The sequence below is a fragment of the Pseudoliparis swirei genome, chromosome 7, assembly GCF_029220125.1.
Source record: "Pseudoliparis swirei isolate HS2019 ecotype Mariana Trench chromosome 7, NWPU_hadal_v1, whole genome shotgun sequence".
Classification (NCBI taxonomy): Eukaryota; Metazoa; Chordata; class Actinopteri; order Perciformes; family Liparidae; genus Pseudoliparis; species Pseudoliparis swirei.
In genome coordinates this window covers 11,162,601-11,176,115 of record NC_079394.1, presented here as the reverse complement: position 1 = coordinate 11,176,115, position 13,515 = coordinate 11,162,601, and the positions used below count along the sequence as shown (strand labels likewise).

Here is a 13,515-nt window from a genome sequence, read left to right as displayed (position 1 = left end):
AGCTGCGTACATTGGTGAAACTGTAGAACATTGATCTAGGTAAACACATGAAGGCTTGGCGGCTGACTGATCAAGTACAATTTTAATTAAATTGGGCTACATAATAGTTGGTCGAAACGCGGCTGACAAATACGGTTTCATTTTATTTACTTAATTTTAATTTGTTCATTTTAATTTTAAATTTTAATTTGTTCATTTGAATCTTTAATTTTATTTTTAATTTGTAATTGTAAGTTTTAATTTTTAAATTCTAATTATTTTTATTTTTTATTATTATTTAATTTTCTTTTATTTTTTTTACTTTTCATTTTTCTTTTTCTTTATGTTGCTTTGCTTATGTTTTTATGCAGTGTTTGTTTTGATATGTGCTGAATGGTGATTCAACACGGACATTGCTAGAAGAGTTCAAGACCACATTCGAGGACAGTGGGCAAACCTCTGCTTGACGTTTGGTGTCAGGAACGAGGGTATGCACTGGCTGTGTTGATTAGCACATACATTACTCAAGGTTGGGCCTGTGAGCCTTTGGTATTTTGGCAGAGACAAATCAATCTCATTAATAAAAGGGGGGAGTCTGGATTTGATTAATTCGTTAATTGGTTGATGGATTAATTCTTGTTGATTTGAGTAATTCGTTGATTGGTTAATTGATTTGTTTTGTTTATTGATTTCTGTTAATTGGTTAATTGAAGTACTTTGAGCTTGCGATAAACAATACAATAATAACAGTGCGTAAGGAAGCCGTCATAATGGGAAAAAATGTCACCAAAGAGCCAAAGGTATCTACTCCAGTTGATGTAGTACAGAAAAACAATCCTTTGGTCAGCGGCATCGCAAACATCGCAAAGATATCCAAGAAATGGTCAAACGATGGCCCCAGGTTGACCGACCGTGGCCCAAGGAGGGGACACTCAACCCAGACGTGATTAACGTGATGAAGGTACTTGTGTCCACATACAAGGCAGGCGAAAAGAAAGGCACAAAGGAGGAAGACGCAAAGAGAAGAGACTGGTGGAGCTTGGCATCCTTCAGTTATTTGAAGAAGAAGGACAGAAGCTCAGGAATGCTACCATCGAGAAAAGAGATAAATACGCGGAAGAAATAGAGAAAAATACGAAACAAACTGAGAAACTGCTGACCGACACCGATCCAACTTTCTCACATATGAATCCAGTAAAAAGACGACCACGCCATGAAGAAGAAGAAGCCCAAGATGGTTTATCCGCAGCTCCCAGTGATGAGTCAGAAGGGATCTTATCTGGTCAGAGACAGTGAGGACCAAATAACCGAGAGAGGACGAGCGGAGACAACCATAACAACGTATCCAAATTCCGGAAGGAAGAAGACAACTGACTGGGAGACTGAGGTCGATTGGGTGGAATTGAGTGATGAAGAAATCGACGAGAGTGATGAAGAAGAGGACGTGGGGGGATACGATCCTAAAGTCAAGCGGACGCTGGCTAGAGCGGAAAGAAGAGGAGATAGAACCACTCAAGACAATGAAGAGGAGGGCAGCGATGAAGAGGATACACAGAGGACTGTGAGAGAGGTTGAAGTAAGCATCGACCGGCTTCTCCGTGACTTGAAGAAAACTGAAAGACAGAAAGAACAAAGGAAGCTGATAAAGCAGTTGGAAGAGTTGCAGATACAGAAGGAAGATTTACAAAGAGAAGACTCAAGGCAATCAGGCATGAAGACCAGATTGCGCCCTAGGAAACAGTCCACGCCCAAGACAATGTGCCCAGTGATCGTCCGAGGCCAGAATCTGGAGTATAAGCCATTGTTGAGCACCGATATGTCGAATATACTGGAAAAACTGCCCATTATTCAAGACGGAGCACATCCTTGGATTGCAAAACTGGAAGAAATCATGATTGGCTCACAGCCAGCGATGGGAGACATCAAAAGACTCCTGGCTAATCTCCTTGGGGTCCACGGCATGGGAGAAATCCTAGAAAAAGCTGGACTGGCGCGGTACGTGGGAACGGCTGTAAATGACTCAGAGCTGTTCGCGGCAAGCAGAGGTCGCTTGTGTAGGGCACTAAAGGAGACATTTCCGACAAATGTGCATCCCGACAACATCTTGATTGAACCACTGGGAGGCTGAGAACCCAAGAGCGTATGTGTCAAGAACTCATCAAACGTGGAGGAATGTCACAGGGAATGATCCGGATTTGAGTCGCATGGACCAGTCAGTGTTGAGAGGCAAGATCCTGCTGGGTTTGCCGCTGCCAGTACGAAGCAAATTGGCAGAAGTGGTTGGGCTTGGGAGCATGGAAAGAAGAGTGTACACTGATCATATTGCACACCAGGTGGAGCTGTATAGGAAGAAAGACCAGGACATCAAGGGTCAGGAACAAGAAACCCTCAGGAAATTGAACAATATACAACTCGTAGAAACAAAGAGGACAGAGAGGAAGCAAGCGTTGGTTATGCAGAGTCAGGCACCACCAACTCAACCTGTGGTGACATCAGAGCCATACCAGGCCCAGTTCCAGCAGCTACAGCAATCTCCAGTAGCTCCCGCCGCCTTCTACCCACGGGCAGATTACAACCAAGAACAACCCTGGAATGGCAGAAATCAAAGAAATCGCGGAAGAGGAGGACGGTATAATCCCAATTCCCAACAGCGTTCAGGCAGATGCTATACGTGTGGAGCCCTTGGCCATTTCGCCCGGGAGTGTAACCAAGGAGATTACAGAGGAAATAATAGAGGAAATCCCAGAGGAGGATACAGGGGCCAATCCGGAGCGAACCAAGGACCAGTGAACCCTGACAGAGGCCCGGAACCAGGGCTATAGAGGTGCCCGGAAGACTCAAGGGAGGTGCCAGCTGGTAGTATCAGGCCGGAGAAAGATCCAACGATAAAGGTGAAAATAAATAATCGACCATTGGAAGTGATGGTAGACAGCGGAGTGGCTTTCACCTGTATTCGGCCTAAAGATGCTACACATCTCCCCATGTCTGGCCAATGGATCCGGACAATCGGGTTTGAGGGAGTAAAACAGCTGATCCCTCTCACAGAACCAGTTGATCTCAGCTACCAAGAAGTAAAGATCAAACTACCCATATTGGTCTCTGAACAGACACCTATAGCGCTGTTGGGAAGAGATGCGTTATGTAGGTTGAAGTGTACAATAAAGTGTACTCCAGACGGCTGTCTGGTTGAAATACTAAGCGATATCTTTCATCAATCAGTGATGAAAACAGAGACGGAAGCACCTACAGTATTCTGGATCGGAAACCTCCAGGAAGACCTTGTGGCACCTGCCAAGTTGTGGGAGAAATTTATCATCGCCAACATGCCCAATGCGAAACTTCCAGAGAATCCACTTCACTGCACGCTCAAGTACTTCGACAAAAACGCCCAACCCAACCCAGAAGAATGGCTAAGCCACCAACCAAAGCAAGTCCAACTCAATTCAGGCTGCATAATTGTGGGACCACAAGGAGCAGCAATGAAGATACACCGGACGACTACGTGAACAGAGAGTTTGATATCACAAGGAGTGCCGCATGTGACCTTGTTGGTAAATGAAGAACACACGAGAAGCAGATAGGAGAAATGATGGCAGAAGCTGAAGAAGCTGTGTTCACACCCCTAAAAGAAAATCAGGCCATTTGGAGGAGCGAGGATCAGCGATTCATCAAGATTATGATCTCGGCTCAAGGACGAGGACAGCCACAAACTGCGAGGATGACACACGAATCAATTTGCAGTGTCAAACTGGACTCGGATGCATTAAGAGAAGAGATGTTACAACAAGTTCCAGAAGATTTATGGGCGACATAGTACTGATATTGGACTGGTAAAGTCAGCCCAACCAGTAAGAACTGAACTCAGACCAGGAGCCAGTCCACCTTGGAAAAACCAGTACCCACTGAAGGAAGAGGCAATCCGAGGAATCGCACCACAGATTGAAGGACTTCTGAAGGCAGGTGTCTTGAGGATAACACAGAACCCCCAGAGCAACACGCCTTTGTTGCCAGTGAAGAAGCCAGACAATTCTTATCGTCTGACACATGATTTGAGAGCAGTGAACGAAGCGGTAACTGACTTTCGGCAGAGGTGCCAGATCCACACACCTTGCTAGACCAAATCCCTGCAAACGCGTCACACTTCACAGTGGTAGATTTATGTGGTGCATTTTTCAGCGTACCACTAAGCAAAGAGAGTCAAGGCCTATTTGGTTTCACATACAATGGACAATCATACGAGTATGAGAGACTGCCACAAGGTTTCAAACACAGTCCTCACATCTTCAACAAAATATTGAAAGACGATTTGGTCGGGATAGATCAGGTGATACAAAGTACTGTGATTCAGTACGTGGATGACATTATCATTTGTTCAACTGATAAGGACACATGCCATAAAGACTCAATTAAACTGCTTCAAATACTGGCAGAGAAAGGACACAAGGCCTCTCTGAAAAAGCTACAATATTGCCAGGAGAAGGTGGCATATTTGGGCCAACAAATCACGATGGGACACCGAAGCATCTCTGAAATTCATCTGGAAGCCATTCGAACGGCTCCAAAACCCAGAACAGTCCGAGAGATGATGACATTCCTTGGCATTGCAGGGTATTCCTCAGCGTGGGTTGAGGAGTATGCCAGCTTAACGGGACCGTTGAGAGCTATGATCAAGGACACTGGAAATGCTAAACTCCACTGCAACCTTTCTTGGACGCACGATGGCCTTTGGGCATTTGAAATGACAAAAAAGAGATTGCAGGAGGCTCCGGCCTTGGCTCTTCCCGACTACTCCAAGAATTTCGTGCTATATGTATCTACATCCATTGGGGGTAAACATACATGTGCAGTCCTTTGTCAGCCAACAGGGACGGGAACAGGGCCTCAACCTATTTCCTACTACTCCACTGCTTTTTCAGAAGTAGAGTTAGGACTACCACTATGCTACAGGGCAATGGTGGGGGTTTCTCTAATGTACAGTAAAGCATCATCAGTGACCATGGGGTACCCGGTGACAATTCTTACACATCATAGTCTCAGAAATCTTTTGAACTATGGAAAGAACAATTTGACTATGTCTAGGCTCAGAGACTATCATAGGCTTTTAGAGCAGGAGGATGTCACTCGTAAGGTGTGTCACGACAAATCCAGCGGAAAATTTGCCAACTCCAGAGGACGGGGAGCCACACGATTGTGTTCATGAAGCAGAGAAATACTCCAGACTGAGGTCGGATTTGAAAGCCCTCCCGTTGAGTGAGGTGGACCTGGAGTATTGGACGGACGGCTCCTGTTATCGTATTGGCGACAAGTTGAGTGCTGGATACGCCGTGGTAGTAGCCCAAGGAACCGGATTCACTGTTGAAAAAGCTGAAGTGATACCACAGCCGGCATCGGCGCAGCTTGCGGAGCTCGTGGGCCTGACTGAAGCGTGTTTGATGGCCGAAGGAAAGCGAGTGACAATATACACCGATTCTGCTTATGCGCATAATGTGTGTCATCTGTTTGGATCCGTATGGAAGAACCGAGGATTCAAGAAAACGGATGGGTCTCCAATACAACATCACGCCCAGATCATGAAACTGCTGCACGCTATGATGAAGCCCAAAGGAATAGCTATAGCCAAATGTGCAGCACACAAAAAGGATGCTTCAAAGATTTCAAAAGGGAACAGAGCGGCAGACGAAGCAGCCAAAGCAGTGACAGGAGCAAACAAAGTGGGCAAAATCCTGCTCGTCACTCATGAAGTGACCTTGGAAGACAAAATAACACTCAAAGATGTAATTTTGATACAGGAAGCCGCCCCGGAAACGGACAAACAGCTGTGGGTAGAGCGGGTGCCACCGAGATTCTAGCGAACTTTGGAGAAATCATGAGGGACTGATAATCGCACCACCGGACTTGTTGGGCCTAATGATTCATGAGGCGCATGGTATGGCTCACGTGGCAAGGGGGGAAGTCAAGAGAAAAATCACAAAGGAATATGGTTTCTGGGCACCTTATTTGCTTCAACAGATTGATTATGTGATAGGCAGGTGCACAATTTGTCTAAAAACAATGTTCGAGCGGAGTGACGGTCCCACCAGGTTACATTCCAACCCCAAGAGGTCCAATGCGAGAACTGGTGGTGGACTACGTGGACATGATAAAACCAATTGACGGTAAAAGATACATGCTGGTCGTTGTGGACAGATTTTCCCGATGGCCGGAAGCATGCCCGACAAAACGTAAAGATGCTCAGTCAGTTGCCAAGTTCTTGTGTAAAGAGGTCATATGCAGATGGGGGCTCCCAGACCGAATATCCTCAGACAATGGGAAAGAGTTTGTGGACAAAACGGTGAAATTGATCTTGCAAAAACTAGGAATTAAACAGCGCCTTGGTGCAGTCTACCATCCACAAAGTCAAGGGATGTGCGAAAGAATGAATGGTGTTCTAAAAAATCGTATTGTCAAAATATGTCAGCACACGGGTTTGAATTGGGTGGCAGCACTGCCATTGGCGTTAATGGTATGTCGCTCGAGTGAACTCCGCGATTTACACATGACACCGCATGAGTTGGTTACAGGAAGGCTGATGCCAACGCCTTGTCTACGGACAAGTGGGAAAGGACCAAGCTTGGCCCTTTTAGAAGATGAAATGCAAAAGTATGTTACATATATGGTTAATCTACATAAAAGAATATCCACATATGTTTCCGCCAGGCAGGCAAGACAGGAGGGACAAGCAGAGCTCGAAGAGCAAACCAGGAACACAGTGCAGACTGGAGACAAGGTGTTCGTAAAGGTATTCAGAAGGAAGTGGTATACTGAACGCCGTGAAGGACCATTCGAGGTGATTCGCAGTACGGGAACCGCGGTCCAGGTCAAGGGGTCACCAACGTGGTACCACTTATCACATTGTGTCAAAGCACCTGGAGAGGAGGCGACACAGTCACAGATTCAAGAGGTGGAAGGCTCGAGAGCCTGACAACGATACGGGAGAACATGCGCCAGACAGGAGGATGCATGAAAATCCACAGAGTCAGAATTCAGAAGGAGAGGCCGTCCAGGAAGAAGATAATGTTGATGTTCCTCTACACACTTCTGATGATGCCGGAGACGTTTGCACAGGAGATGGGCAGGGAAATGGGTATCGCGATATTGTCATCCAACATGTCCCAGATACAGCAAGACCTAGCTCGGTTGGCTGTGATGTTCCTGGGGTCTCACAGAGGAGTGAGTCCACAACAGGACAACTCAGAGAGGTGGGGGGACAGAGGAGCCCGAGACCCGTTAGGAAAAGGGTTAAACCAAACCGTTACGAGGACCAGGGTTGAAGTGACCTTGGGAAAGTCAGTTCAGCTTCCGTGCAAGTGCCCCGGAGTAGACAGAAGAAACGGGAAACGTAGAGTTGAGTGGGAAGATAGCCGTGGCAGGGTTATAGACCTAGAAGGGAAACTACCAGCAGGGAAGTTTACATTACTCACTGACAGAAGGAGACTGGAGATTAAGAGAGATTGCAGTCTGTATATACGACAACCTCAACCGGAAGATCAGGGAGATTACAAGTGTTCGTTTTACGACTCACCCGTTGGGAGTGAGCGGCCCGGTTTAGGACTTAGAGTTCACATAGTATCACTAGTGATACTAGGGGGGAATGCATCAATCCCCCAGACAAAAGCTGTAAAAAATAGAAGAAAAATCCATCCTGTCAACACTGAAAGCCATATATATTAAAGGAACGATATGTTTTATAATTTTACATTTACTCATAAAAGTGTTAATCTGTGTTGATGTCTGATTTGTGTCTGTTGTGTATGCAAGGATACTGGTCGTCTCTTCTGTCATTCTAGAACAACGGGAGACAACAGGGAGGATGGAGTGCTAAAGGACTCCAGGGGTGGAATGGAGTCGATTATATCAAACATGAACAATACCAGTGGCCTACAAGACTCTGGACAAAGACTGGTGGAACAACCACCAGAGTCAAGACGTCCTCAAGAACCGAGTCCAGCTGCTGAAGAGCTAAAGTGTTACATACTCTTGTGTATTCTTGTAGATTTGTCATTATCAAAATTACGAATGTATTTTCTTGTTTAGGTGTTAATTGTGGGGGAAACGATATTTTCTGTTCTTTGGTAAATATAATGGAATCTCAAGTGTTTATTCGGCGTGACATTTAGGGACAGCAGGGGAACAGGCAGGAGGAGGTCTGGGGGAAAGGTCCAATGGGATGACCAGCCGGACCCCTGGACATCATTATTTTGTTATTATTTACTGAGGAATTCCTGATGTATTTGCTAAAAAACCATTTCCCTACACAATTTGCTAAAACCTTTCTGATTTCAGTGGTATGGAGTTTAATTTAAGGTCGCCTAGGCAGAGGGACCGTGAAATAATTTTCCTGTCTACATTGCTAAATGATATTTTAAGAAAAGATAACTGCCCGACAGGTTTTTCAATTTCACATGTAATACTTCATTTTACACCACTTTTACACTTCATACAGTCACAGTAATGTTGGAACTTTACTGAAGGACGGGTGGTATTTTGTCATGATAATACACCTGTATGTTTGCATTGATTGTTTGTTTATTGGCGAGTCTATCAACTCTCGAGGGGAATATGTCGTGTATTTTCATATTACTCTTAAAAGATACAGCTAGTTTATAGATCTGAGGCCTACAAGGCCTCAAGCATATTGGAGGAAAAGCTCTTTGTCATCAAGCTGGCGCGACAGTTCACAGCAGGAACGCGCCATAGATCCATATTTGGTGGCCAACGTGCGGAGAGGAAGGGGGCTATGGGGATTCTTTGGGAGCCTATAGAATCGAACATGAGACCTCCTCTGTCTCTTGTCTATATAAACTGTAAACACACATATCTCCGTTGAATTCCTGATACACGGACCGTGGATTCCAGCCGTTGAACAGGCGTCTGTTTTTACTTTGTACTCTAAAGAATAAACTTTGTATTCTTTGAGTGCTGGGTCCCTCGATTCTTCTTTTCCAAACAAGTCCTCATTCAAACTGCGCCGGCGGAACCCCAAGAAGAAAAGATACAACACCCTCCTGGCTGGTGCAGAGTTCCTCCTGTTCCTCTTTAATCTGTGGAGGCTCTGGGTCCTTTTGGTCCAGACTGAAGCTCCTCTGCTGAATACAGAGCTGCTGCTGCTCACAGAGAACCTCCTCAAATGCCATGTGTCTCATTCAGGCCATCAATGCAGCACCCTATGGAGTCGTTGGTGTGCTTGTCTACTCAGACCCTTTGAACATCAACGATGGTCTCATGTCGGACAGCAATGAGACGTTATTGTTTTACCTCCGCGAAGACTACTAACGTTACAACATGTACCCGCTAACTCCGTTGTTTACTTCAGCTGGGTGTCACACTGTCAAGTTCCGACATTAGAAACGAGTTGTTTTTTTCTTTCCGCCTCTTCACATTTTTTTCTCCTTTCTACGTCAGCAGATATCTTCGCGTTATTTCAAATAAAAAGATTTAAGATAGAACATAAAACAACATTTTTTGTAAAGCTAGAGGAACCCTGTAGCAATGACCCTGTGTAATCGTACACAATTGCTATCAGCCAAAGAGCTGTTGGAGGAAAACACCCTCATGAGTAGGAGTCAACATGAAGGTCTCAGTCTCCTGCTTCAAGTCAAGCTGCTCTTCCTCCTGACTGGTGCAGAGTCCCTCCTGTTCCTCTTTAATCTGTGGAGGCTCTGGGTCCTCTTGGTCCAGACTAGAGCTCCTTCTCCTGATTACATCACTGGGATCAGTCCTATTCCAAATCAACTAATAGTTTGCTGTTCTCATAATAAACATGTATATGGTGTTGACAAAGAACAATGGTGGTATTGTTTTTCTGTCTGGGAATGAGGACAGCAGAAGGGCACTGCAGAGCTATTATAGCAGAATGATGCAATTCAATATGGCAATCAGGAATTTGATATGCAAGTCTTCACAGCAACAAGAGATGAAAGAAAAAAGTCAATGGTATGGGTCTACAAATACAACAGTATGTTGAGGTGGAGCGATTTAATTGTTTACAAGGTTCACACAGTGATGCATAGTTTAACAAGAAAACAGATTGAAGGCACTATATCAATTTTCGTTCGTTAAAATCTTAATCAGCAAACTAACTATAGCTGTTAATTAAAAGGGAGTGGCTTAAAAAATACAACATTTGCCTGTAAAATGTAGTAAAGTAGAAATATTAAAAGTACAAATATACCTCAAATGTATTTACATTTTTTCAGCTCAAGATTCTGTGTGGAATTTAAATGAAATCTTAGCCATCTGAGGACAGCGTTGTACAATATTACAGTATTTGAGTTCATGCAGTTACATTCCAGCACAGCTTGTTCAACATGAGGATGCCCCACTGATCAAACCATCAGCTACGGTATTAAGTCATAAATTAACAATAAACAGTCTGTGAGCTCCAACATTAAAACAACTCTTGTATGGTATAAGATTCAAGAGAGATTCAAGATGTTTTTATTTGTCACATACACACACAGGGTGTGCAGTGAAATGAAAGTGGCAATGCTCAGCAGGAATGTGCAAGGGCAACAAGTACACACTATTTACAATAAAAAACAACACAATATTTACAGTAAGTGTGTGTGTGTGTGTGTGTGTGTGCCTAAGAGGGCAGTTGTGTGGGTCTATGGGGGTCCTGGTGAGGTCGGAGTTCACAATCCTGATGGCCTGAGGAAAGAAACTCGCTCTCAGTCTCTCTGTTCTTGCAGCGTGACTACGGGGCGCCTGCCTGACCGCAGCAGCTGAAACAGTCTGTTGTTGGGGTGGTGAGGATCCTTCATGATCCTGCCGGCTCTGGTTCTGCACCTCCTGGTGTACAAGTCCTGCAGGGTGGGGAGTGTAGTTCCAATAGTGCGCTCAGCCGAACGCACTACTCTCTGCAGAGCCTTCCTGTCCTGAGCGGAGCAGTTGCCAAACCAGGCTGTGATGCTTCCTGTCAGGACGCTCTCTACAGCTCCAGAGTAGAAGGACTGAAGGATCCTCTGGGAAACTTTAAATTTCCTCAGCTGCCTGAGGTGGTAGAGGCGCTGCCTTGCCTTTCTCACCAGAGTGTCTGTGTAACGTAACAGTTCTTCACTATGACTACTTTTTCTCTTCATGTCAGTGAGACACATGTGCAGCCTTGATGAACATAATATACTTAAAGCTTTAGACCTCAGCGTGAATCTGGTATTCATCACCTCACATCACTTTATCATCAGAATACATACAAGAGGTAAGAAAACAACTGCATTTTGCTGCCCACTTCCCTTCGAGCACTGATTCCTACTTTTCATTCACTTTTCTTCACTATTGCTCCGGCTGATTCTTTGACAGCACCGTGTTGCACACCACCTGCAATTTGTTTGTGGGCCACTTTTAAAATCCAAAACAACGATAATTGTTTCAAGTTAATGAAATTACAAACTACATGGAAATGTTTAATGAGGTAGACAGAAAACAGAAGTTGTCTAATGTCAACATTACTGACTCACCGATACAAAGAGAGGGTTTCTTTCTTCATTTTGCAAACACAAGGCTACGTGTCTGTATGTGATCTTATGAGCCTCGTCAACAGAGTAGCCTCAAATTATGTTTTCTTGCAGTTACGGCTTCTACCCAGAGTGGGCTCTCCACATGTGAACCAACAAGTCATCATTACGTCCAAAATCTTTTCCATACGTTTTGAAAGAAAATGGCTTCTCACCTGTGTGTCGTCATGTGGTTTTTCAAGTGAGAACGATTTCGAAAATCCATTTCACATATGTTGCAAGAAAATGGCTTCTCACCTGTGTGTGTTCTCATGTGGACCGTCAAGCTATCACTACGTCCAAAACTCTTTCCACATGTTTTGCAAGTAAATGGCTTCTCACCGGTGTGTGTTCTCATGTGGCTTTTCAAGTGATAACTATATTGAAAATCCTTTCCACATGTTTTGCAAGAAAATGGCTTCTCACCTGTGTGTGTTCTCATGTGGACCGTCAAACTACAACTTTTTCCAAAATTCCTCGAACATGTTTTGCAAGTAAAAGGCTTCTCACCTGTGTGGGTTCTCATGTGGACCGTCAAATGACTACTTTTTCCAAAATTCTTCGAACATGTTTTGCAAATAAATGGCTTCTCACCTGTGTGGGTTCTCATGTGTATAGACAAACCTGACCTGCACTTGAATGTTTTTCCACATGTATCACATTGGAAAAGTGCTTTCCTGATTTGAGTATCATTGGGAATCTTTAACAAGTTCTCATCGTCACAGTGACTTCTATTTTTGGGATCTATTTTCTTTGGTTCTGGCTCTGGATTTCTGGTTGATTCAGAGTCTTCATGCTCACTTCCTTTACGATCTGGGCTCTCAGCTACGAGCTGGTGGTCAGTTGTGGGTTCTGGCTCACTGTGGTCCGTTTCCTCATGAGTAGGAGTCAACATGAAGGTCTCCTTCTCCTGCTTCAGCTCAAGCTGCTCTCCCTCCGGACTGGTGCAGAGTTCCTCTTGTTCCTTTTTGGTCTGTGGAGGCGCTGGGTCCTCTTGGTCCAGACTGGAGCTCCTCTCCTGAATACAGAGCTGCTGCTCAGAGAGAACCTCCTCTTCCTCCTCTTCCTCCTCCTTACAGACATGTTGCTCTGGGAGCTCTGGAGGGAAAGAGAACAAAAGGAAATAGGTAATAATCTGATGATAAAAATGAAAATACCAACAAGTGAAACCAAGCATTCACCACACCGGCTATCCTGACAGTGGACGAGGACAGGATGGTAAAATTGTGTGAACCCAGGGGAGAAAACCAACATCAGTATTGGATCAAATATTTTAACTTGTTCAATCTTCTTCGCCCTCACAATGGAGAGTTGCTTAATGTGCAATAGAATATCAAGAGAAAGCACAATGTTACTTCTTATAACGTTATATTCTAAATACATAATTAAATAAAACAGTTGAAAGGAATATATCGTATTCCATGGACGGCAAGTGTACCGTGGAAGGTAGGTTATTTATTCTCTGCCTGCTTCACCTCATTGTACCAACCTGTTCTCATTTGCTGTCGACCATCTGCATGAATCCACGTGACTGCAGTATTAAATAAAAGGATGAGCTATATTTCACACACCTGTTATGCGTAGCTTTATTTCAGGTTTCCAAACGATGTCCAGCAGTCTGCGCTGACGGTCGACCTCTTCCTGGTACTCGAAGATAGTTTTTTCAAAAACTCCGAATATTTCTTCCGCAGCAGCAGTCAGCCGCTCGTGGACAAACTTTCTCATGTTCTCAACTGACGACATTGGTGTTTTACCTCCGCGAAGACTACTAACGTTACATCTAGTGTTGTTACGAGATGTGCCGACGCTTCGAAGCGTGTTTCGAGTAATGGAGGGGGCGTTTCCTCGAAGCGCGTATCGAGGCTTGCTTCATTTAGGGGAGGAGCCAAAAATGATGACGTCCGAAGCCTCGCTGCCCGGCTGTACCACGTGACTGCTTCGGGAAGTGGTTCAGATTTTGCCGGGAGGTTTGACAGCAATATAAACCCCTCAGGCTCCATTCAAC

General features: G+C 44.7%; 1 protein-coding gene across 1 annotated transcript in view; it reads right to left on the bottom strand.

Annotated features, from left to right (window-relative positions):
* LOC130197438 (zinc finger protein OZF-like) overlaps positions 1-13,515 on the bottom strand; it is a 24,541-nt gene extending 11,026 nt beyond the window's left edge. The window contains exons 1-2 of the mRNA XM_056420142.1: positions 13,082-13,515; positions 11,853-12,608 (exon numbers count right to left, since the gene is read on the bottom strand). Of these exons, the coding sequence (XP_056276117.1) occupies positions 11,853-12,608; positions 13,082-13,253 (928 nt within the window). The 5' untranslated portion in view covers positions 13,254-13,515. The remainder of the gene's footprint in view (positions 1-11,852; positions 12,609-13,081) is intronic.